This window comes from Oncorhynchus clarkii, chromosome 5, assembly GCF_045791955.1.
Source record: "Oncorhynchus clarkii lewisi isolate Uvic-CL-2024 chromosome 5, UVic_Ocla_1.0, whole genome shotgun sequence".
Classification (NCBI taxonomy): Eukaryota; Metazoa; Chordata; class Actinopteri; order Salmoniformes; family Salmonidae; genus Oncorhynchus; species Oncorhynchus clarkii.
In genome coordinates this window covers 43,314,071-43,341,370 of record NC_092151.1, presented here as the reverse complement: position 1 = coordinate 43,341,370, position 27,300 = coordinate 43,314,071, and the positions used below count along the sequence as shown (strand labels likewise).

The 27,300-nt window shown below is 43.5% G+C and overlaps 1 protein-coding gene across 1 annotated transcript in view; it reads left to right on the top strand.

Annotated features, from left to right (window-relative positions):
• The window catches only part of LOC139410049 (contactin-associated protein-like 4), a 199,643-nt gene that overhangs the window by 135,277 nt on the left and 37,066 nt on the right, over window positions 1-27,300 (top strand). The window contains exons 11-17 of the mRNA XM_071155484.1: window positions 1,867-1,973; window positions 6,605-6,724; window positions 13,092-13,289; window positions 14,376-14,532; window positions 17,073-17,200; window positions 18,156-18,326; window positions 21,460-21,681. Coding sequence (XP_071011585.1) covers window positions 1,867-1,973; window positions 6,605-6,724; window positions 13,092-13,289; window positions 14,376-14,532; window positions 17,073-17,200; window positions 18,156-18,326; window positions 21,460-21,681 — 1,103 coding nt within the window. The remainder of the gene's footprint in view (window positions 1-1,866; window positions 1,974-6,604; window positions 6,725-13,091; window positions 13,290-14,375; window positions 14,533-17,072; window positions 17,201-18,155; window positions 18,327-21,459; window positions 21,682-27,300) is intronic.

Sequence of the window (27,300 nt, the reverse complement as noted above, 5' to 3'; positions counted from 1 at the left end):
CACAGGGTATGGCATTGCAAAATGAAGTGATAGCCTTCCTTCTTTAAGATCCCTTTTATCCTGTACAAATCTCCCACTTTACCACCACCAAAGCACCCCCAGCCCATCACATTGCCTCCACTATGCTTGACAGATGGCGTCAAGCACTCCTCCAGCATCTTTTCATTTTTTTCTGCGTCTCACGAATGTTCTTTGTGATCCGAACACCTCAAACTTAGATTTGTCTGTCCATAACACTTTTTTCCAATCTCCGTCTGTCCAGTGTCTGTGTTCTTTTGCACATCTTAATCTTTTATTTTTATTGGCCAGTCTGAGATATGGCTTTTTCTTTGCATCTCTGCCTAGAAGGCCGGCATCCCGGAGTCGCGCCTTCACTGTTGACGTTGAGACTGGTGTTTTGCGGGTACTATTTAATGAAGCTGCCAGTTGAAGATTTGTGAGGTGTCTGTTTCTTAAACTAGACACTCTAAAGTACTTGTCCTCTTGCTCAGTTGTGTACCGGGGCACAACTGGTTAGCGCAAACTGGTTAGAGCCAGTTTGCGCTGTTTTGTGAAGGGAGTAGTACACAGCGTTGTATGAGATCTTCAGTTTCTTGGCAATTTCTTGCATGGAATAGCCTTCCTTTCTCAGAACAAGAATAGACTGATGAGTTTCAGAAGAAATTACTTTGTTTCCGGCATTTTGAGCCTGTAATTGAACCCATAAATGCTGATGCTCCAGATATTCAACTAGTCTAAAGAATGCCAGTTTTATTGCTTCCTTAATTATCAATTAGGCTTTTAAAATGATTAAATCGGATTAGCTAACACAATATGCCATTGGAACACAGGAGAGATGGTTGCTGACAATGGGCCTCTGTACGCCTATGTTAATATTCCATAAAAAAAATCAGCCGTTTTTAGCTCCAATTGTCATTTACAACATTAACAATGTCTACACTGCATTTCTCATCAATTTGATGTTATTTGAATGGACAAAAAAAAAAGTGCTTTTCTTTCAAAAACAAGGACATTTCTAAGTGACCCCAAACTTTTGAACGGTAGTGTATATGGTAACGTAGGCTACAAAAAGGTATGCATCATGAAACACGTACATCTCCGCACACGTGACTTTTTTTATACTGTTTTCAGAGAATGGGAATGCAATTATAATGGTGCCCATTATTCATTTTCAGAACTGACCATTTGAAAGGAGAACAATTCCCTTCATGTCAGGAATGGACATTATAATGTCCACCTGTGCTGAACAGTCCTTGGGGATACTTGAGGATAGAGAGGTGTAGATCAGCTCAAGTAAAAGGACACTGAACCAAAAGCTGATGCACTTATCTTAAAGCACGGTATCATAAAGGACATAAAGACATATTTATTCCGGGACATTCACAGGACATTCACAGCACGTCAAACAACGATTGTATTTAGTCAGATATGCCTTTCTGAGAAAGTAGTTTGCGGTGACCGTACAGCATTTCCTGTGATACGGCCTCTGCAGAAGTCAGGGCATTCATACTTCTTGCACTTTGCGGAGCAGAGCAGAGCTGTCATGAAGGAAGATGCCGAGGAAGTGAGTTTGTGTTTATTACAGGACCTCCAGCCCCCACCTACCGTCAACCAATCATGTCAATACGGAGCTACACGGAGCCCTCCGCATTGTTACAAACTTTGGGAGGCACATGGCGATGCAGTACGGAGCTCGATTTGGCCTCTGGAAGCCTCCAGAGGCTCCGCAATTGCATCCACACCCTCCATAGCAAGCATAAATTGTCTTTAACTCTTGAAAGTGTACTTGAATCCTTCAAAATATACATGCACATTTTTGACCTTTTGGAAATCTGTGGTGAATAAATATCTCTCTTCTCTTTTCAGATGCTCTCCAAGCCATTGTGAACACGGGGGGAGATGCACTCAGTCTTGGAGTACCTTCCATTGCAATTGCTCTAACACAGGCTACAGTGGAGCAACATGTCACAGCTGTAAGAGGCCTTTTCTGTATCTTCTGTGTTTGTTTTTTGTATCTGAAGAATATATGCAGTACATGCCTGTATGTTTCTGTATGACTAAACTGGACTAAGCAGAAACACTGTCAAGAGGATAATGTGTTTGTTCAGCATACATGCACAGTGAAACAGTCCGTTGAATTCAAGGTCAAATGCCTTATCTGTGATGCAGCAATGCCAGAACCTCTTGACAAAGCCACACCATAGATAAGGAATAGGACAAAGCCTTTAATGATGCTTCTCTCTCTCTCGCTGCAACCCGGGTCATCGTAAATTGTGTGGAAGAAGATTAAAACTTGAAATTAAGCCATTTGAAAGTCAAACATAATCACCTCACCATTTAACACGTTCACACTAGAGTTGCGCTGAAAGTGAGGTGGTGGTGGAGACAAAGAAAGGACTAGCAACGATTGCCTCTGTATGTATAATTAGATTTGAGCAGAGACCCAGATCAATCACAGGAAGTGTTTCAGGTGAGGAGGAAATAAGACATTTACGAGATTGGAGGTGTCATGTGTGACTAAACTGTTAAAGGATGTTACTTATTCTGTTCTGTCTGGAGGGGAGGGTTTGTATTGTTTCAAATGTGTACACACACATCTAATGACTTGCAGGGTACAAAGAAATGTCTGACGAAGACCTTCGAGTCAAAAGGTTGCACAACAAAACAACAGGAGCATTCATCAGTGTGCGGCACAGGAGTTTGGTGGTGGCACTCATTGGAGAGGATGTGCTCGTGATAATGGTTGGAGCGGAATAGGTGGAATGGTATCAAGTACATCAAGCACATCGTTTCCATGTGTTTGATACCATTCCATCGCTCCATTCCGGACATTATTATGAGCCGCCCTCCCCTCAGCAGCCTCCTGTGCTGTATCTGTGCTTTATTTCATGAGCGGTCTGTACTATGCAAGGTCAATGTGTTCTAGTTACAGAACAGAAGGGTTTCATAGTGCTGTTCATGGCGACCCACCACAGGGTGCACATTTTGTTCCTGTCCAGAACTAACAAATCTTATTCAACGAATCACCTTGATTATCAAGCCCTTGATTAGCTGCAAGTGTGTGTGCTGGGCAAGAACAAAGGATCAACTAAGGAACCCAGCTGGTTTGTGTAACAGTGAAAGAGGGGGGGATAGCAAATTCTTTAGTGACGAGGAACACTCACCTGGATGCATCCTCCGGTTAACATTGTTATTATTATAGCCTTGTATTCATTATTTATCAGTCAGCCAGGCCCACTAGCCATTATCCAGGAGCTATTCAGAATTGTATGGACTGGGATACACAGTGTGTGTGTCTGAAATGGCATCCTATTCCCTATATAGTGCACTTCTTTTGAGCAGGATCCATAGGACTCTGTACAAAAAGAGTGCACTATACAGGAAAAAGGGTACCATTATGGACGCAGTCAAGAGAAACAGCAACATCTGCAGTGATGGGGCCTGCGTTCCTTTGGGACACCAGCTAGCACCCTTTATTCTGGCATGCAATGGTTTTCTGTGCGTTTCCTTTCAAATAATGACGGTGAGCACATCAATAATGTAACAACATCCGCAACAACAGAACAGACAGCTGGCACACAAAGCTACCGTAGAGGATAAAGCAGAGTGGAAAGAGAGATGGCCCAAGATAAAGAGCGCCTTTTGCGGTTCTGTGTCTTTGGCAGCATTGCTGTTTGGCAAACACCAACATGCCTCAGTACAGTAGTGTCTTGGAATATAAAAGTTTGTCTTTGTGTATAAGTGTGTTGTGTTGGCACGCCCAACATGCCTAGGTGTCTTAGATTAGAATATGAAGAAAAATATATATAATAATGATTTGTGTACTATATGTGCATGTTATGTATTCTGTGAGTTAGTTATTCATTCACAAATGTGAATGCGTTATGGACTATCACTGGACAGTCCTTGCCACCCGAAAGGCTGAAAACTGTGTCGAGGTTTTGATATACAGTATGGTCCCTATTTTCCTTTTCATGCCAAATCATGTCCAAATCACACTGAAGTATAAAAAAATGACTAACTCAATTAAGTTACTTGAAAATGTTTTGTACAGCATTTACATATACAGTTGAAGTCGGAAGTTCACATACACTTAGGTTGGAGTCATTAAAACTTGTTTTTCAACCACTCCACAAATTTCCAAACTATAGTTTTGGCAAGTCGGTTAGGACATCTACTTTGTGCATTACACAAGTAATTTTTTCCAACAATTGTTTACAGAAAGGTTATTTCACTTATAATTCACTGTTTCGCAAATTCAGTGGGTCAGAAGTTTACATACACTAAGTTGACTGTGCCTTTAAACAGCTTGGAAAATTCCAGAAAATTATGTCATGGCTTTAGAAGCTTCTGATGATTCTGGTAATTGACATAATTTGAGTCAATTGGAGTTGTACCTGTGGATGTATTTCAAGGCCTACCTTCAAACTCAGTGCATCTTTGCTTGACATCATGGGAAAATCAAAAGAAATCAGCCAAGACCTCAGAAAACAAATTGTAGACCTCCACAAGTCTGGTTCATCCTTGTGAGCAATTTCCAAATGCCTGAAGGTACCACAGTACGCAAGTATAAACACCATGGGACCACACAGTCGTCATACCTCTCAGGAAGGAGACGCGTTCTGTCTCATAGAGATTAATGTACGTTGGTGCGAAAAGGACAAATCAATCCCAGAACAATGGCAAAGGACCTTGTTAAGATGCTGGAGGAAACAGGTACAAAACTATCTATATCCACAGTAAAACGAGTCCTATAACGACATAACCTGAAAGGCGGCTCAGCAAGGAAGAAGCCACTGCTCTAAAACTGCCATAAAAAAGCCAGTCTATTGTTTGCAACTGCACATGGGAACAAAGATCCTACTTTTTGGAGAAATGTCTTCTGGTCTGATGAAACAAAAATAGAACTGTTTGGCTATAATGACCCTCGTTATGTTTGGAGGAAAAAGGGGGAGGCCTGCAAGCCGAAGAACACCATCACAACCATGAAGCAAGGGGGTGGCAGGATCATGTTGTGGGGGTGCTTTGGTCTGGAAGTTAAAGCTTGGTCGCAAATTGGACTTCCAAATGAACAGTGACCCCAAGCATACTTCCAAAGTTGTGGCAAAATGTCTTAAGGACAACAAAGTCAAGGTATTGGAGTGGCCATCACAAAGCCCTGACCTCAATTGTGGGCATAACTGAAAAAGCATGTGTGAGCAAGGAGGAATGGGCCAAAATTCACCCAACTTATTGTGGAAAGCTTGTGCAAGGTTACCCTAAATGTTTGACCCAAGTTAAACAATTTAAAGGCAATGCTACTAAATACTAATTGAGTGTATGTAAACTTCTGACCCACTGGGAATGTGATGAAATAAATAAAAGCTGAAATCAATCATTCTCTCTACTATTATTCTAACATTTCACATTCTTAAAATAAAGTGGTGATCCTAACTGAACTAAGACAGGAAATTTGTACTCGGATTAAATGTCAGGAATTGTGAAAAACTGAGCTGAAATGTATGTGTAAACTATGTAAACTTCTGACTTCAACTGTAGGTATTCCTCTTATCTAGGTGGGTGAGGGCAGTGTGGAGTGCAATTGAGATTGTGTTGTCTAAGTATCTGTTGGGGCGGTATGCAAATTGAAGTGGGTCTAGAGTGTCTGGGAGGATAGAGTTGTGTGCCATAACCAGCCTTTCAAAGCACTTAACGATTACAGATGTGAGTGCTACAGGGCAGTAGACATTGTGGCATGAAGCATTGGAGATCTTGGGAACAGGAATAATGGTATTCATCTTAAGACCTGGGGATTAAAGACCGGGACAAGGAGAGGGTGAAAATAACCGTGACTGTGCCTTCCAGTTGACCTGCACATGCTCTGAGAATGTGCCCTGGAATACCGTCCAGCCCTGCTGCCGTTCAAGTAGCACCAGTCCTCTGGGTCGGTAGGTGCCCTCACGCACGTTACGGTGTTGTACTGTCGAAGTGTGCATAAAATATATGGAGTCTGGAAGAGAGGCATCGTTGGGCCCGATTGTGGTTGGGTCTTCCTTTGTATTGCTTGGACTGTAGCCCCCGCCACACATGGCGGGCGTCAGGGCCTGTGTAGTATGATTCCACCTTACTCCTATATTATCCTTTTGTTCGTTGGATGACTCTGAGGTTGTTGTCGGACTTATTGTTGCTGTCCTCTATTGGAGCCTCAGGTTTGTCTGCGATAACCCTGTGCGCGGTAGCCCTGTCCTTTAGTTTAGCGCCAAAATCTGTGTTAACCCGGGGATTTTGATTGGGGAAGCAGCAAACTTTCACTGTGCGGACAATGCAAAGCATTCCTGTAGCATAATCTCCGATTCTGATGGTCATTTCTCAACGGGGCGAGTCACAGGTATTTCCTGTTTGAGCTTCTCCTTGTATACAGTAAGCAGGAGTACCAAGTCATGATCTGATTTGCCGAATAGCGGACAAGGGAGGGCCTTGTATGCTTGCTGTGGGTAGAGTGTGTGTGTGTGTGTGTGTGTGTGTGTGTGTGTGTGTACACATTTTTGTTAATCATTTCAGTCAGTACTCATTTCAGTTAGGGTTTAGCAGTAAGTAACCTGAGTATTTGTTTTCTCCTCCTCAGCCGTCTATGAGCAGTCATGTGAAGTGTACAAACACAAGGGCAATACAACAGGGCTGTATTACATAGACGTGGATGGAAGCGGCCTGATCAAGCCACAGCTGATTTATTGCAACATGACAGGTAAGCCACACTCACACTCACAGACACACACACACATCAAACACTCCCACAAGGTGTGGGGGCCCATGGGCTATATCAACTCAGCAAACAAATAAACGTCTGTGTAAAGAAACTGTGCTTATTTTCAGCGAACTTAACATGTGTAAGTATTTGTATAAACATAATACTCAACAACTGAGACATAAACTGAACAAGTTCCAGACATGTGACTAACAGAAATGGAATAATGTGTCCCTGAACAAAGGGGGGTCCAAATCAAAAGTAACAGTCAGTATCTGGTGTGGCCACCAGCTGCATTAAGTACTGCAGTGCATCTCCTCCTCATGGACTGCACCAGATTTGCCAGTTCTTGCTGTGAGATGTTACCCCACTCTTCCACCAAGGCACCTGCAAGTTCCCGGACATTTCTGGGGGGAATAGCCCTAGCCCTCACCCTCCGATCCAACAGGTTCCAGACGTGCTCAATGGGATTGAGATCCGGGCTCTTCGCTGGCCATGGCAGCACTAATATTCCTGTCTTGCAGGAAATCATGCACAGAATGAGCAGTATGGCTGGTGGCATTGTCATGCTGGAGGGTCATGCCAGGATGAGCCTGCAGGAAGGGTATCACATGAGGGAGGAGGATGTCTTCCCTGTAATGCACAGTGTTGAGATTGCCTGCAATGACAACAAGCTCAGTCCGATGATGCTGTGACACACCGTCCTAGACCATGATGGACCCTCTACCTCCAAATCCATCCCGCTGTAGAGTACAGGCCTCGGTGTATCTGTCATTCCTTTGACAATAAACGCGAATCCAACCATCACCCCTGGTGAGACAAAACTGCACCTCGTCAGTGAAGAGCACTTTTTTTCAGTACTGTCTGGTCCAGCGACGGTGGGTTTGTGCCCATAGGCGACGGTGTTGCCGGTGATGTCTGGTGAGGACCTGCCTTGCAACAGGCCTACACGTCCTCAGTCCAGCCTCTCTCAGCCTATTGCGGACAGTCTGAGCACTGATGGAGGAATTGTGCGTTCCTGGTGTAACTCAGGCAGTTGTTGTTGCCATCCTTTGTTGCCATCCTGTCTCGCAGGTGTGATGTTCGGATGTACCGATCCTGTGCAGGTGTTGTTACACGTGGTCTGTCACTGCGAGGACGATCAGCTGTCCGTCCTGTCTCCCTGTAGCGCTGTCTTAGGCGTCTCACAGTATGAACATTGTAATTTATTGCCCTGGCAACATCTGCAGTCCTCATGCCTCCTTGCAGCATTCCTAAGGCACATTAACGTAGATGAGCAGGGACCCTGGTCGTCTTTCTTTTGTGGTTTTCCTGAGTTAGTAGAAAAGCCTCTTTAGTGTCCTAAGTTTTCATAACTCTGACCTTAATTGCCTACTGTCTGTAAGCTGTTTGTGTCTTAACGACCGTTCCACAAGTGCATGTTCTTTAATTGTTTATGGTTCATTGAACAAGCATGGTAAACAGTGTTTAAACCCAATAGAATGAAGATCTGTGAAATTATTTGGATTTTTACAAATTATCTTTGAAAGACAGCGTCCTGAAAAAGGGACGTTTCTTTCTTTGCTGAGTTTATATACTATATATATATGTATATACAGTGGGGCCAAAAAAATATAGATTTTGGTTTCGGAGATTTGGGGTCCCCCTCGAGGCCCCCCTGCTCCAAATAGCAATAAACATGTTGTAGTTATGTGACTATCATTAATTCATGTGATGACTGCTATTTATCAAATAATGACCTACTATGTTTAATTGATACTCAATTAAATTAATCATGTAACAATTAACTCATTAGGAATTTGGAGCACCACGGGAAAAGTTATTTAACGAGTTACTATCTCCCAATTTAAACTCTGAAAATACAAAAATACCTCTTACGTCAATAACAGTACATTTTTCATTATTACCTCATCAGTCTCATTCTGAACATTGCACAATTCTTGGATATTTGCACGAACCCTAACCTAAGTGATGAATCAGCGATACACAAATTGGCTTAATTATTTATTTACTAACTAACTAAATCATCACACAGAATATGTAAACACACACAGCATAGGTTATTGATTACATACATAATACAATGAAAACCTTTCCCTAGTGGACCTAACAAAGCATGACTGTTTGGTTACACAATGGAAAGGGAGGGGTATGTAAGGAAACGGGGAGACAGAGTCTCAAATTATCATACATACACTTAGAAGCTATACTCATGGGAATATGAATTCTTTGCACATGAACAACCACTCATTCAGAAAATAAATGCAATGTATATATTTACTCATAGATGTCTTCATCATCTCTCTGTTGATCTCGATGGTTCTATTGGAAGTGGTTTGATGTAAGTCTCTGGTTGTCCACCAGAAGTCACAATTTCCTTCTTAGTTGTAGGCTTCTTTTGTTCTTGAGTGTTCGTTAGAATAGATACTTCAGATGGTACCACACGTTGGTGAGAGGGATCTGTCTTCCCTCTCGTCTTTAGTCAAATGTCCGAGACTACTTTACATGCACAGTCTTTTTAACCATTTCAACTTCTCTGGTCTCAATGGTTGATTATTCAGGGTACAGCTAGGACCACTTTACACGCCGGCAGCAATCCGGCATGTATTGGTCTAATGTTAATTTCATTAGTGAGTCCTTTTAAGCACTCTGGTCTAAGGGGCGTTCCATCACGCCGACACAATGTCTGTGCTCACGTGGGCGTGGTTAATGACTGATTTATATGAAAAGCCATTATCTCATTTAGAAGGCTAAAATCACATTGCTATCTTCACAAAAGTATTGTCATACTTAATCATATATTTTATACAACATTTAGATGCAATCCTGACAACTAGAATGTGTACACCCTCAGAGATACAGTTATTTAGTTATACCATCCTTGATATCACAAAATAATAAACACTTTGACAGGATTGTTCATTATCCCCACTGGCCATTTCCCACATTATTTATGTTAGAAATATTGTTTCATTATCAACTTTTGGATGTTGGAGTTTTGGTGGCAGTCTAACAAACGATTTTCACACAAACTTCAGAGCTAATTAAACCACTGGATGACGAGCTACAGCAGGGTTTCCATGCATACATTATGACCACTGCATGACTAGTTAGGGTTTCCCTGCATACATTACCTTTCTCCATACATTAGTACATTGCATACATAACCACTGGCAGCACCGTGACTGTTCTTTTAGTTTCTACCATTGCCTAATGTATACAGATGTTGAATCTTAATTTGAGCCAGTTTGCTAGCAGGAAAATAATCCTGCAGCAACAGGAAATTTGAATTATTCTGTGGATTATAATTAATGACATTTTTGTATGGGTTGATACATACAAATCAAGTCTGAAATTTCAAAGTGGAAATTACAAAATTCTGAAACCCTTTTTAAGCCTCAAATACACTATATATACACTGCTCAAAAAAATAAAGGGAACACTAAAATAACACATCCTAGATCTGAATGAATGAAATATTCTTATTAAATACTTTTTTCTTTACATAGTTGAATGTGCTGACAACAAAATCACACAAAAATGATCAATGGAAATCAAATGTATTAACCCATGGAGGTCTGGATTTGGAGTCACACTCCAAATTAAAGTCGAAAACCACACTACAGGCTGATCCAACTTTGATGTGATGTCCTTAATTAAAACAAGTCAAAATGAGGCTCAGTAGTGTGTGTGGCCTCCCTACAACACCTGGGCATGCTCCTGATGAGGTGGCGGATGGTCTCCTGAGGGATCTCCTCCCAGACCTGGACTAAAGCATCCGCCAACTCCTGGACAGTCTGTGGTGCAATGTGGCGTTGGTGAATGGAGCGAGACGTGATGTCCCAGATGTGCTCAATTGGATTCAGGTCTGGGGAACGGGCGGGCCCGTCCATAGCATCAATGCCTTCCTTTTGCAGGAACTGCTGACACACTCCAGCCACATGAGACCTAGCATTGTCTTGCATTAGGAGGAACCCAGGGCCAACCGCACCAGCATATGGTCTCACAAGGGGTCTGAGGATCTCATCTCGGTACCTAATGGCAGTCAGGCTACCACTGGCGAGCACATGGAGGGCTGTGCGGCCCCCCAAAGAAATGCCACCCCACACCATGACTGACCCACTGCCAAACCGGTCATGCTGGAGGATGTTGCAGGCAGCAGAACGTTCTCCACGGCGTCTCCAGACTCGTCTGTCACATGTGCTCAGTGTGAACCTGCTCTCATCTGTGAAGAGCACAGAGCGCCAGTGGCGAATTTGCCAATCTTGGTGTTCTCTGGCAAATGCCAAACGTCCTGCACGGTGTTGGGCTGTAAGCACAACCCCCACCTGTGGACGTCGGGCCCTCATACCACCCTAACGGAGTCTGTTTCTGACCGTTAGAGCAGACATATGCCCATTTGTGGCCTGCTGGAGGTCATTTTGCAGGGCTCTGGCAGTGCTCTTCCTGCTCCTCCTTGCACAAAGGCGGAGGTAGCGGTCCTGCTGCTGGGTTGTTGCCCTCCTACGGCCTCCTCCATGTCTCCTGATGTACTGGCCTGTCTCCTGGTAGCGCTTCCATGCTCTGGACACTACGCTGACAGACACAGCAAACCTTCTTGCCACAGCTCGCATTGATGTCCCATCCTGGATGAGCTGCACTACCTGAGCCATTTGTGTGGGTTGTAGACTCCGTCTCATGCTACCACTAGAGTGAAAGCACCGCCAGCATTCAAAATTGACCAAAACATCAGCCAGGAAGCATAGGAACTGAGAAGTGGTCTGTGGTTGCCACCTGCAGAACCACTCCTTTATTGGGGGTGTCTTGCTAATTGCCTATAATTTCCACCTGTTGTCTATTCCATTTGCACAACAGCATGTGAAATGTATTGTCAATCAGTGTTGCTTCCTAAGTGGATAGTTTGATTTCACAGAAGTGTGATTGACTTGGAGTTACATTGTGTTGTTTAAGTGTTCCCTTTATTTTTTTGAGCAGTGTACAAAACTATGTGGACACCCCTTCAAATTAGTGGATTTTGCTATTTCAGCCACACCCATTGCTGACAGGTGTATACATTGGAGCACACAGCCACGCAATCTCCATAGACAAACATTGGCAGTAGAATAACCTTACTGAAGAGAAGAACTTGACTTCACAGTGCCCAAACCTCAACCCCATCGAACACCTTTGGGGTGAATTGGAACGCCGACTGCTAGACTGGCCTAATCGGCCAACATCAGTTCCCGACCACAGTACTGCTAGTGGCTGTATGGAAGCATGTCCCCGCAGCAATGTTCCAACATCTAGTAGAACGCCTTCCCAGAAGAGTGTAGGCTGTTAGAGCAGCAAAGTGGGGTACAACTAAATGGCCACCTACACTGGTGTATGGTACTGGCTTATTGCCCCCCAGTGGCGCTTTAGCTACAGTATCTCTCTCACTGACGGAAAGAGATCGACACGTTTAGGGTGCAGTTGATGGCTCTCAGTAAGTAAGCTGTAGCTGCCTGCCTTCCCTACAGGACACCTACACCAGGTGTTGCAGGAGGGCCAAAAAGATCATCAGGGACCCCAGTCACCCAAGTCATGCTCTGTTCTCCTCGTTTCAATCCTTGAGACGCGGGCAGTACAGGAGCATCATGGCAAAGACTTGAAGACTGGCCAATAGTTTCTACCCTCAAACCATCAGGTTGCTGAATCCCACGCTACTACCCTGAGTGAAAACGTTTGGGAACCCCTGACTTACCTTACCTGCTGCTCCTCGTAGGGACATCCTTCACCCCCCCCCCCCCCCCCCCCCCCACACAGACTTTTACTCTGCCCCCACCCCAATTACATGAATCACTGATGAAGGTGCCAATATGTATAGTTTAGATTTTTTTCTTTTAATTGTTATTGTTTTTATTTCACTTGGTCCCCACACCCCCTCAATGGTCATGCTGCTACCCCTATGGTAATTCCCCCCCACACCCCTCAACAGTCTTTAATCTGCCTCCACCCCAATGGACATTTATTCATTCTTCCCTGCTACAGTTGTTATGATGTATGTATATAGGGCTATTTCTATTGTTGTTGTTTTATGACTATTTTCATTATTTTATTTCACTTAGTCCTGCATGTTGTACCCTGCAATCACACCTACAACCACTTCCATGTGACTATTAAACACTCTGAAACTGAATCTGAATCTCTGGGTGGGATCCCAGATCATCTAACAGAATTCCAATCCTTCAGGGCTGGCACCAGCAGCTATCGGAATCATCTCATCTTCCCACCCACCCCATCCCTATTTTTCAGAGTGTCTTTGTTATCATTAATATTTGCATAATGATGTAAAATGATCTTAGGGGCTCCCCTCCATTTCTCTCTCTCTCTCTCTCTTCTCCTGCAGATAAAACGTGGATGGTGATCCAACACAATAACACGGAGCTAACCAAATTAAAGGCCTCCTCTGGGATAAATCAGCATTTAGCCTATTTTAACTATTCGGCCGATGCGGAACAGCTCGGAGCCATAATTACCCAGGCGGAGCACTGCGAGCAGGAAGTCTTCTACCACTGTAGAAAGTCACGCCTCTTAAACACACCAGGTAAGCCCTTTTATTAACAGTATTGATCCCAGCCAGCCATAAAGGTCAGAATGATTAAAAAGCTGCTCACTGGGTCGGCTGTGAGTCGGTGCATGCGTCCCAAATGGCTCCCTATTCCTTATTTCCCTATCAGGGCCCATAGGTCTCTGGCCAAAAGTACTGCACTATATAGGAAACTAGGTGCCATTTGGGAGACACTCTGTGAAAGAGAGTGCTGCACGCCACACGCAGAGCTTAAGCAGACGTCACAATTGAATTATTATGCTCTTTGTTGCAAACTAATTTAGGTTTGGAGGGGAGATGTACTTTCTTTGAGTAATGTATGTAGGCCTAACGCCATTGTGTTGTGATAGAATATTCACAATTTCTGGAAATGCTACATGTTCATGCACTGAGTGAGTTAGCTTTTAGCAGATTTTATTTGTTTTTTGTTGGTGTGTCATTGGTGTTTGCCATGTGGTATTCATTTGTAGTTTTGTCAACCTTGTAATTACTATTTTAGACCTGCAAATGAACATGAAACGAGGCAACGCACAGCTTCACAGAGTAATTGCTGTCCATTAGCTGTCTCGTTACTGTAGAGGCTGACTGAGAGAAGAGGAAAACGATGTCAAAGCTAAATAACTCATGCTGGAAAATGTCAAATGAAGAATAATGAGGGGAGCGTGATCAGACAAGTGTTGGGAGCCCTTTGGAGTCTATACTGCTTTTTTTGTGGAGGTCCGAAACTGGTGACTTAACCATTCTCTATCAAACACTCTCGCTCTCCTCTTGTTCCAGTCGTTTTGTGGAAAGTGCATCTGTTATATATCATCAGTGTTGTCATTGCAAATAGCACTTATTGGTCTCTAGGTAAAACACACCTTGTCCGATCTGTTTAGAAGACATTTGCAATACCTTGAGCTTAATGTTTTTACATTAGAGCCCAACAAGTTTTGGAGTCTGTAGGGTTTTTGAATAAGTGTGTGTGTGTGTGTGTGTGTGTGTGTGTGTGTGTGTGTGTGTGTGTGTGTGTGTGTGTGTGTGTGTGTGTGTGTGTGTGTGTGTGTGTGTGTGTGTGTGTGTGTGTGTGTGTGTGTTCCTCAGATGGATCTCCGTTCACTTGGTGGGTGGGACGTACAGACGAGCCCCAGACGTACTGGGGCGGGGCAGTACCAGGGAGCCAGCAGTGTGGCTGCGGTCTTCAGGGTAACTGCATCGACTCAGACCACTACTGCAATTGTGACGCTGACCGCAAAGAATGGTACAATACCATCACCAATTACGACTCTCATTCTGTATATTTTTCCGTTGTTCTTTCGCTCCCTCTTTTTTCCTCATTCTTCCCCGCTCTTCTTCTCTCTCGCTCACTTTGTTTATTTCTTCTCCTGAATGGCAATCACAATTACTCTTCAGCTCCTTTACCCCATCCTTTCCTATGTATTTTCCTCCCTTACCCTCTTTCCTATATACTGTTTGGTTCCTTATACTGTATATGTTTGGTACTCTATATGAACTCTACTGACTGAGATTCGCCATTCAATATTTAATCTTATTCAGAAAGGGCCTTGTTCTCTCGCCGGCATTTATATTTTTAGATATAATTTTATAGCCTGCAAGAACTCAAACAGCATCTGAAAGTAAAAATGAACATAATCTGGATGATGTTTGTTAGTATTTGCACAATTTCCTTTTCTATTTCCTATTCTAAAGTTGTTATGGACTGCAGACATGGATTCAAATCAGTGGAGGCTGGTGAGGGGAGGACGGCTCATAATAATGGCTGGAACGAAGCAAATGGAATGGCATCAAACACATGGTTTCCATGTGTAGCTTAGTATTTGATACCATTTGACTCTTTCCGCTCCAGCCATAACCACAAGCCCGCCCTCCCCAGTTCAGGTACCACCAACCTCTTGTGGTTCAAATAATATTTGTTTTTTCAAATACTTTGAGTGCTTGATTGAGCCTGCCTGGTGGTGTTAGATGTGATAGGTTTGCACTTTTGGGACTATTTCATTGCTTCCAATAAACCAGGTCAATCAGTTGCATCTAAAGTATACTAAGAAAAATATAAACGCAACATGTAAAGTATTGATTGGTCTCGTGTTTCATGACGTGAAATAAACGATTCCAGAAATGTTCCATACACACAAAAAGCTTATTTCTCTCAAATATTGTGCATATTTGCTAGGCATATCAAGAAGCTGATTAAACAGCATGATCATTACAAAGGTGCGCCTTGTGTTGGGGACAATAAAAGGCCACTCTAAAATGTGCTGTTTTGTCACACAACACAATGCCACATGTGTCTGCAGTTTTGAGTGAGCATGCAATTGGCATGCTGACTGCAGGAATGTTTACCAGAGCTGTTGCCCAATAATTTAATGTTAATTTCTCTGCCATAAGCCGCTTCTAATGTCGTTTTAGAGAATTTGTCAGTGTAACCACGCCAGCCCAGGACCTCCCTATCCGGCTTCTTCACCGGCGGGATGGTCTGAGACAAGGCACTCGGACAGCTGATTACACTGTAGGTTTGCACAACCGAAAGATTTCTGCACAAACTGTCAGAAACCGTCTCAGGGAAGCTCATCTGCATTCTCGTCATCCTCACCAGGGTCTTGACCTGACTGCAGTTTGGCGTCGTAACCGATTTCAGAAGACAAATGCTCAACTTTGATGGCCACTGGCACACTGGAGAAGTGTGCTCTTCATGAATGAATCCCGGTTTCAACTGTACCATGTAGATGGTAGACAACATGTATGGCGTCGTCTGGGCGAGCGGTTTGCTGATGTCAACGTTGTGAACAGAGTGCCCCATGGTGGTAGTGGGATTATGGTAAGGGCATGCATAAGCTACAGACAAAGAACATAAATTGCATTTTATCGATGGCAATTTGAATGCACAGAGATACCGTGACAAGATCCTGAGGACCATTGTTGTGCCATCACCTCATGTTTCAGAATGATAATGCACAGCCCTATGTCACAAGGATCTGCACACAATTCCTGGAAACTGAACATTTCAGCATGCTCACCAGACGTCACCCATTGAGCATGTTTGGGATGCTCTGAATCGACATATACGACAGCGTGTTCCAGTTCCAGCCAATATCCAGCAACTTCGCACAGCTATTGAAGAGGAGGCACAGGGCAACAGTCAACAGCCTGATCAACTCTATGCAAAGGAGATGTGTCGCACTGCATGAGGCAAATGGTGGTCACACCAGATATTGACTGGTATTCTGATCCACGCCCCTACTTTTTTTAAAAGGTATCTGTGACCAACAGATGCATATCTGTATTCCCAGTCATGTGAAATCCATAGATTACGGCCTAATTTATTTATTTCAATTGACTGATTTCTTTATATGAACTGTAAAATCTTTGAAATTGTTGCATTTTGTGTTTATATTTTTGTTCAGTGTATTTAAAAGATACGAGATACAAGTACTATTTGAACACAGGTCTGATGGACTAAACAGTTTTTTTTACGTTGTACGTTGTTACTATGTTGTTGTAACGCATACCACCTCTCTTATTTCGCAAGTTTACGTTTATTGTGCTGGAGGGTGAACTAAGCGATTTCCCCTTTGATCGGCCAGCTGCAAAGTCGAAATTGCCTATATTGTAAAAATGAAGGAAAACAAAAATGTGTTTAGTGTTAGGTATTAGGGTTAGCAGTGTGGTTATGGTTAGGTTTAAAATCAGATTTTATGACTGTGGTTGTGTCAGCTAGTGACCACTCTACCTGCAGAACAAGATTCATGATGAAAAATGCTAACCTGCCCTGATTTCCAACAGGGCTGCTGACTCTGGCCTGCTCATCCATAAGGAGAATCTACCAGTCAGATGGGTGGTGGTGGGGGATATACAGAGGCCTGAATCAGAGGCAGCCTATAGAGTCAGCCCACTTAGATGTCATGGCGACAGTAAGTACCAAGTGATAAAATAATAAAGATAAAGTGTGTGACTATCTATACTCCCAATGATTTATTGGACAGCACTAACATTTTGGCACACAGTGCCTTCCTGTGTGTGGGTTAGATAGTAAGTATAATGTCAATCAGTCATTTTACTGTATCAGTCTATTATTTACTCCATTACTGACCCTCCCCAGATACATTGACTGGGTCATACTGAATACTGTATGCTTGCTTTTGATATGTCAGTCTATCAGTTAATCTATCCGTTCATTATGTCCTATATGGAAATGGAGTATGTGCAGTACACACAGGCTGTGATTCAAACAAATGCAGAGAAACGACCTGCGCATAGCAATAGACTACCAGCTGCTTTACTCTGAGTTCTCAGCTTAGTCATTCGTTCCACACCTGTTTGATGGTAGTGCGACATTCTCTTCCTCTCGCACTCTGGTTAGGCACGTCGTCTAATTATGTGTAGGGAAATACCACATTAGCAGAATTGAAACAAAAACAATAATGTTCTCTCTTCTATGTTGTTATGCTGATGGCAGTAGGTAGTCGTTTTTGTTAATCACGCAATAATGAAATAATCCCCATCTCTTTGTTATTCCTAATTGCAGCCTTGGTTACCTACAAATATTACTCTTAGTAAATTAGACGTAAATGGGGTAAACGATGGTGGAATATTATTAAGACTAATTAGTAGAAACGGTTGGCTTGTTTATGTGCCTGACAGTCTCAATGGATCATTGTAATGGACTGAGTTGGGGACAGTATACTCTTATTTAATTCTCAGTCTATTTAGACCCTTTTTGCAATTAGCAACCTTTTGCTCAAGGATTGGTGCATACAATATCTACAACAGCATAGAAGACAACAAAAAAAACATAACTGTATAAAAGTATAAACAGTCAACATTTTAATTCATATATATTATTTGCCTCATTTTTTTTTTTTTTAGAGAACTTCTGGAACGCAGCGTTCTTCAACAAAGAGACATCGTACCTGCACTTCCCCACGTTCCACGGAGAGCTCAGTGCAGACATCTCCTTCCTGTTCAAAACCACCGCCTCTTCAGGGGTCTTCCTGGAAAACCTGGGCATTAAAGACTTCATACGGGTTGAACTCAGCTGTAAGTAAAGTGAATGATACCACCGTGGAGAGAATGCTTGACTATGGTTCATGATCAAGTGTTTCGGTGCAGGGTTCAAAAAGGCATATAGACTAGGAAAGGAGAAGCTGCACTCACTAAAATTCACTGAACTTCTGCGGAGAGACCATGGCATTCATCTTGAATGTAATAGGTCCTGAATTTGGCTTACAATTGCTTGAGTGCAATACACATCTTCCAAAGGTGTTAGGCACAAGTTAGCTTGAATGCAATAAGGCCTTAACATCTTTGAATGGTGTTAGCTTGATTTAGTTTGAATGCAATGCACATCCTCTTCGACCATGATGTTAGAAAATGATTCAGCTCGAATGCAATACACATCTCCGAATAGTCTTATAACATTATTTGGCTTGAATGCATCACATCATCTTTCTTCGTGGCATTGAACATGATTTGGCTTATTAGGTCAGCTCATTGTCAGAGATATTTGCAGTTGCAGAGATTGTAAAGCTCTAATAACTCTGAACGGTGCTTTCTATTGGTCTATTTGTGAAGCAGCGGTAAAGCGTGAAACTCCTTTTCTGAGACGACATATGATAGAGAGAGTCTGCGGCGCTACACAGACATCATGAGCATACTCTCCTTGGGGAAATTATGGGACTGCCATTGTTAAAGCGAAGCACAGACTTTGGAGCTGATATACTTAATTTATGTTGACTCTTGTTTAGATAGAACTGCATTATTATGGGTCCGGAGTAAGAAGTTTTGTCTCTAAATGATGGTCTGGCGCTGTGACTGTTATTGTTTCATATGCCTTCTCCTGGTCCCATGACAACTAATCCGCACTCTGGTAGAATCCCCATGAGCCTTTGCAATTGGAGGATGCCGACTTAGGAGGGAAGAAGCCTTTTCTATTCTGTATTGTCAAGACTGATTTTTTTGGACATCTGTAGCGGAATGTTAACACTGTTGTCGCGGTGCTAGATGTTATTGTCTATAGAGACAATAGCCAGGGGTGATGGATGGGAGTCCTGCATAGAGAGACCTTCCAGGGTGCAGGGGTATGTTCCTGCTGTAATGACCCATTCTACAGATGTAGGATCTTAATTTGAGCCAGTTTTCTACAGCAGAATAATTATCCCGCAGAAAATTTGAATTATTATGTGGATTATAATTAATGTGGATTATTGATACATTCTTCGTAAGTGAAAATCAAGCCTGAAATTAAACTTAAACTTCAGAAGCCTTTTTAAACCTCAAATACACTACAAGTTTTACATTTCCTGCATCGCATGATTGTTTTCCTGCGACAGGGTGATCAAATTACGATCCTATATCTGTACACATCACTGACATCACAGAGCTTGATTATAGCCCCTGAATCCCACCAGACTGAATTACTGGGGACACGGCATGACATGTACCTATTGTACAGAGAGACGTGTCTATTGTTGTGAGGTCACAGCCATACCATGTTATCTATTGAGCATCCATGTAGACTAGTAACGGTTGCACAGCTGACTCTTCAGGCTTAATCAAAGTATATCCTATGGAAATAGAACAATTTACATTCACCCCCTAATTTATTGAACTGTGAATGTGGATGCTATTTTTTAACCTTACCATTGCCGTCACATTCCCTCAGACAAAGTGTGTGCTTGTGGGTGCGTTGGCATTGGTGTGTGTGTGTCTTCTTAAGAGGCAGAAGGGGAAGCTAGCTGTGCAGTGAATACTAAAGAGATCAGAATAGATGATTAGCTTTTTCACAGAGTTTTTGTCGCCGCTATGCAGACCAGAGAAGTGTTTGATGACAAACTCTGGCCCTGGCCTCAGCTTCCTATGCACAGTGGTGTGTGTGTGTGTGTGTGTGTGTGTGTGTGTGTGTGTGTGTGTGTGTGTGTGTGTGTGTGTGTGTGTGTGTGTGTGTGTGTGTGTGTGTGCGCATTTGTGTGCTGCCCTGAGCTCTTCCAAAATCCTATTCATTAACATGATCCATTCAGATAAGATCCCATCATCCTACAGATGGGCAGGCAGGAGGAGCATCAATTACACAGCCCTGTATGAACATATGCGCTGAATGAATGAAAAATGCCTGACAAATGTTTTCAAGGGGGGAAAAAGACAGATAGCTACTGCATAGTGGAGCCAACTGCCAGGTCAGCAATGGATGTTTTTGTTGTAAATTATATTTTGGATGTGACAACATCAGGAACACCTGCTCTTTCCATGACTGACCAGGTGAATCCAGGTGAAAGCTATGATCCCTTATTGATGTCACGTGAAATCCACTTCAATTAGTGGTAGATGAAGGGGAAGGAGACAGGTTAAATAATGATTTTTAAGCCTTGAGACAATTGACACATGGATTGTGTACTGTATGTGTGCCATTCAGAGGGTGAATGGGCAAGACAAAATATTTGAGTGCCATTGAACGGGGTATGATAGTAGGTGCCGATTTAAGTGTGTCAAGAACTGTTGCGCTGCTGGGTATTTTACGCTCAATAGTTTTCGGTGTGTATCAAGAATGGTCCACTACCCAAAGAACATCCAACCATCTTGAGACAACTGTGGGAATTATTGGAGTCAACATGGGTCATCATCCCTGTGGAATGCTTTCGACACCTTGTAGTCCATGCTCCGATAAATTGAGGATGTTCTGAGGACATGTCCCTAATGTTTTGTACACTCAGTGTATACATGTGATGATAGATCTCGGGGAGAGTAGAACTGGAACACAATGTTGTAAGGCCACTTTGTACTGGTATTGGCATGTCAACACCTCATATTTCTTTATTCTGTTGATACTCAAGGTCAAAGCAACCACCACATTCAAGCAACAATGCTTCACAGAAAAGTGAAATAAAAGAAAGTCATATGATCTTGTCTGAGCAGTGAAAGTTATTATGTTGTCAGGTTTCGCTCGCAGGGGCCAGATGAGGATTTTTAAAGACATCGGAAATAAAATGTCCGGAAAATATTGAGATGTCCAGGGGGTTTAATTCTGGTGTCATTTGATAGTTATTTGGCTGTAAAAAGCTCTGCTGCTACTCTCTGCTAGTGGGATATTTAACCACCCATCCAAATGCTACTCATCTGGTGTGTCTGACCATCTCTCCTTTTCTCCCCCATCCTCCTTTCTCCATCCCTCCCACAGCTCCGATGGAGGTCGTCTTCTCGTTTGACGTGGGCAATGGCCCCTTTGAGGTGCGTGTGGAGACGGGCGGCATGGCGCTAAATGACGACAGGTGGCACCGCGTTCGAGCGGAGCGGAACGTGAAAGAGGCTTCACTGTGTGTGGACTCTTTCCCGGGCACCACACAGAAGGCCCCCGCCGACGGTCACATCCATCTGCAACTCAACAGCCAATTATTTGTAGGTAGGAAAATCCAGCTGCTTCAGGCTGCTACATCTCCCTCATTAGAGGAATGGAAAAACACCAGACCTGGGTTCAAATGCTATTCAAAATGTTTCAAATACTTTGAGTGTTTGCTCTCGCCTAATCTCTCGTGGACAGACTATGTAAACATAAATGGTACTGTGTATTTGTCATGATACAATGGAATGCGTGAGATAACGAGCAGCATTAGTTCCAGTGCTTTGGACAAATCACGATTTCGCAGATGTTAGTATCTTTGAATTCCGGAAGAGGAAGGGACATTTGGCCCATAGACTTACCCGTAACTTGAAAAAAATAGTGAGGGTGGAGCTCTTCGTCCCGGTTCAGATCCTCGTTCTCTCTCTTCTCTTGTATGTATGGATCCAGAACTTAACCGAGATTATCTTTAGCCTGCCCTGTGAGTGCCAGATAGGTGGGGTTTACAGTTTTGAGGCTATTCTATTGGTCCATTAAACCAGACAAGCTAAATCAAGCACATACAGTGCATTCAGAAAGTATTCAGATCCCCTCACTTTTTCCACATTTTGTTACAGCTTTATTCAAAAATGAAATTGTTTTTTCCCCTCATCAATCTACACACAATACCCCATAATAACAATGCAAAAACTGTTTATTTTTTATTTTTTACAAATTTATAAAAAATAATTCAGTCCCAGTATTTTGTTGAAGCACCTTTGCGATTACAGCCTTGAGTCTTCTTGAGTATGACGCTAACAAGCTTGGCACACCTGTATTTGTGGAGTTTCTCCCATTCTTCTCTGCAGATCCTCTCAAGCTCTCTCAGGTTGGATGGGGAGTGTCGCTGCACAGCTATTGTCAGGTCTTTCCAGAGATGTTCGATCAGGTTCAAGTCCAGGCTCTGGCTGGGCCACTCAAGGACATTCAGAGACATGTCCCGAAGCCACTCCTGTGTTGTCTTGGCTGTGTGCTTAGGGTCGTTGTCCTTTTGGAAGTTGAGGTGAGTCTGAGGTCCTGAGCGCTCTGGAGCACGTTTTCATTAAGGATCTCTCTGTACTTTGCTCCGTTAATCTTTTACTCGATCCTGACTAGTCTCCCAGTCCCTGCAGCTGAAAAACATCCCCACAGCATAATGCTGCCACCATCATCCTTCACCGTAGTGATGGTGCCAGGTTTACTCCAGACGTGACACTTGGCATTCAGGCCAAGGTGTTCAGTCTTGTTTTCATCATTCCAGAGAATCTTGTTTCTCATGGTCTGAGAGTCCGTTAGGTGCCTTTTGGCAAACTCCAAGCGGGCTATCATGTGCTTTTTACTGAGGAGTGGCTTCTGTCTGGCCACTCTACCATAAAGGCCTGATTTGTGGAGTGCTGGTAGGCTCTCCCATCTCCACAGAGGAACTCTGGAATTGTGTCAGAGAGACCATCGGTTCTTGGTCACCTCCCTGTCTTGGTGGTTCCAAACTTCTTCCATTTAAAATCAAAATCAAATCAAATCAAATCAAATTTTATTTGTCACATACACATGGTTAGCAGATGTTAATGCGAGTGTAGCGAAATGCTTGTGCTTCTAGTTCCGACAATGCAGTAATAACAAGTAATCTAACTAACAATTCCAAAACTACTGTCTTGTACACAGTGTAAGGGGATAAAGAATATGTACATAAGGATATATGAATGAGTGATGGTACAGAGCAGCATAGGCAAGATACAGTAGATGGTATCGAGTACAGTATGTACAAATGAGATGAGTATGTAAACAATGTGGCATAGTTTAAAGTGGCTAGTGATACATGTATTACATAAGGATACAGTCGATGATATAGAGTACAGTATATACGTATGCATATGAGATGAATAATGTAGGGTAAGTAACATTATATAAGGTAGCATTGTTTAAAGTGGCTAGTGATATATTTACATCATTTCCCATCAATTCCCATTATTAAAGTGGCTGGAGTTGAGTCAGTGTCAGTGTGTTGGCAGCAGCCACTCAGTGTTAGTGGTGGCAGTTTAACAGTCTGATGGCCTTGAGATAGAAGCTGTTTTTCAGTCTCTCGGTCCCAGCTTTGATGCACCTGTACTGACCTCGCCTTCTGGATGATAGCGGGGTGAACAGGCAGTGGCTCGGGTGGTTGATGTCCTTGATGATCTTTATGGCCTTCCTGTGACATCGGGTGGTGTAGGTGTCCTGGAGGGCAGGTAGTTTGCCCCCGGTGATGCGTTGTGCAGACCTCACTACCCTCTGGAGAGCCTTACGGTTGAGGGCGGTGCAGTTGCCATACCAGGCGGTGATACAGCCCGCCAGGATGCTCTCGATTGTGCATCTGTAGAAGTTTGTGAGTGTTTTTGGTGACAAGCCGAATTTCTTCAGCCTCCTGAGGTTGATGCTGTCTGTGTGAGTGGACCAATTCAGTTTGTCTGTGATGTGTATGCCGAGGAACTTAAAACTTGCTACCCTCTCCACCACTGTTCCATCGATGTGGATAGGGGGGTGTTCCCTCTGCTGTTTCCTGAAGTCCACAATCATCTCCTTAGTTTTGTTGACGTTGAGTGTGCGGTTATTTTCCTGACACCACACTCCGAGGGCCCTCACCTCCTCCCTGTAGGCCGTCTCGTCATTGTTGGTAATCAAGCCTACCACTGTTGTGTCGTCCGCAAACTTGATGATTGAGTTGGAGGCGTGCGTGGCCACGCAGTCGTGGGTGAACAGGGAGTACAGGAGAGGGCTCAGAACGCACCCTTGTGGGGCCCCAGTGTTGAGGATCAGCGGGGAGGAGATGTTGTTGCCTACCCTCACCACCTGGGGGCGGCCCGTCAGGAAGTCCAGTACCCAGTTGCACAGGGCGGGGTCGAGACCCAGGGTCTCGAGCTTGATGACGAGCTTGGAGGGTACTATGGTGTTGAATGCCGAGCTGTAGTCGATGAACAGCATTCTCACATAGGTATTCCTCTTGTCCAGATGGGTTAGGGCAGTGTGCAGTGTGGTTGAGATTGCATCGTCTGTGGACCTATTTGGGCGGTAAGCAAATTGGAGTGGGTCTAGGGTGTCAGGTAGGGTGGAGGTGATATGGTCCTTGACTAGTCTCTCAAAGCACTTCATGATGACGGATGTGAGTGCTACGGGGCGGTAGTCGTTTAGCTCAGTTACCTTAGCTTTCTTGGGAACAGGAACAATGGTGGCCCTCTTGAAGCATGTGGGAACAGCAGACTGGTATAGGGATTGATTGAATATGTCCGTAAACACACCGGCCAGCTGGTCTGCGCATGCTCTGAGGGCGCGGCTGGGGATGCCGTCTGGGCCTGCAGCCTTGCGAGGGTTAAAACGTTTAAATGTCTTACTCACCTCGGCTGCAGTGAAGGAGAGACCGCATGTTTTCGTTGCAGGCCGTGTCAGTGGCACTGTATTGTCCTCAAAGCGGGCAAAAAAGTGATTTAGTCTGCCTGGGAGCAAGACATCCTGGTCCGTGACTGGGCTGGATTTCTTCCTGTAGTCCGTGATTGACTGTAGACCCTGCCACATGCCTCTTGTGTCTGAGCCGTTGAATTGAGATTCTACTTTGTCTCTGTACTGGCGCTTAGCTTGTTTGATAGCCTTGCGGAGGGAATAGCTGCACTGTTTGTATTCGGTCATGTTACCAGACACCTTGCCCTGATTAAAAGCAGTGGTTCGCGCTTTCAGTTTCACACGAATGCTGCCATCAATCCACGGTTTCTGGTTAGGGAATGTTTTAATCGTTGCTATGGGAACGACATCTTCAACGCACGTTCTAATGAAGTCGCACACCGAATCGGCGTATTCGTCAATGTTGTTATCTGACGCAATACGAAACATCTCCCAGTCCACGTGATGGAAGCAGTCTTGGCGTGTGGAGTCAGCTTGGTCGGACCAGCGTTGGACAGACCTCAGCGTGGGAGCCTCTTGTTTTAGTTTCTGTCTGTAGGCAGGGATCAACAAAATGGAGTCGTGGTCAGCTTTTCCGAAAGGGGGGCGGGGCAGGGCCTTATATGCGTCGCGGAAGTTAGAGTAACAATGATCCAAGGTCTTTCCACCCCTGGTTGCGCAATCGATATGCTGATAAAATTTAGGAAATTTAGGAATGATAGAAGCCACTGAGTTCTTGGGCACCTTCAATGCTTCAGACATTTGTTGGTACCCTTCCCCAGATCTGTGCCTCAACACAATCCTCTCGGAGCTGTACGGACAATTCCTTCCACCTCATGGTTTTTGCTCTGACATGCACTGTCCACATTGGGACCTTATATAGACATGTGTGTGTCTTTCCAAAAGATTGTCCAATCAATTGAATTTACCACAGGTGGACTCCAATCAATTTGTAGAAACATTTCAAGGATGATCAATGGAAACTATATTTTGAGTCTCATAGCAAAGTGTCTGAATATTTATGTAAACAAGGAATTTCTGTTTTATTTTTAATAAATTAGCTACATTTTCTAAACTTGTTTTCGCTTTGCCATTATGGGGTATTGTGTGTAGATTGTAGAAGAATCAATAATTAATTGTTGAGTAAGGCTGTAACGTATCAAAATGTAACATATCAAAATGTGGAATAAGTGTGGAAAAAAGTCAAAGGGTCTGAATACTTTCTGAATGCACTGTATAAAAGTATTTGAAATGATTTCAAATATAATTTGAATCCTGGTTCTACCAGAGAAAAATAACACCTTCCTAATATTGAGTTTGTCGGGGAATGGACTCTACAAGGTGTTGAAAGCATTCCACAGAGATGCTGGCCCATGTCTACTCCAATGCTTCCCACAGTTGGCTGGATGTCCTTTGGTTGGTGGACCGTTCTTGATACACACGGGAAACTATTGAGCATGAGAAACCCAGCAGTGTTGCAGTTCTTAACACAAACTGATTCGCCTGGCACCTTCTACCATACCCTATTCAATGGCACTTAAATCTTTGGTCTTGCCCATTCACCCTCTGAATGGCACACATACACAATACGTGTCTCAATTGTCTCAAGGTTTAAAAATCCTTCTCGAACGTGTCTCCCCTCCTCCCCTTCATCTACACTGATTGAAGTGTATTTAACAAGAGACATCAATAAGAGATCATTGCTTTCACCTGGATTCACCTGGTCAGTCTATGCAATGGAGAGAGCAGGTGTTCATAATGTTTTCTACATCCACCAGCCTTACCCACACTTAGAATCAAAGGGAGGGGACGGGACGTCTGTCATTTGTAAGTCGATGGATTAACGTCTACTTTAGCGTTCTCCCAAATGGCACCCTATTCCCTAGTGTACCCACTGGCCTTGGTCAAAATAAGTGCACTACATAGGGAATAGGGTGTCATTTGGGACACAAACTTTGAGTTGGGGCACAATGTGATTTGGTTTGCTCTGCCAGTGGTTAACAGAGACTCAAGTAACGATAACGGTAATTCCAGATTAAATTGGTGTGTGAAATATTGCGCAATTTCTATTCCTTTTTCAAGTTTTTAAGTACTGTACAGCATAGTTCATATGTGAAGTAGGTACTTAGGAGAAGAAGGCCAAGCTTCTAATAGTAAGATGCAGTGGATTTTTAAAATTTATTTTACCTTTATTTAACTAGGCAAGTCAGTTAAGAACAAATTCTTATTTACAATGATGGCCTAGGAACAGTGGGT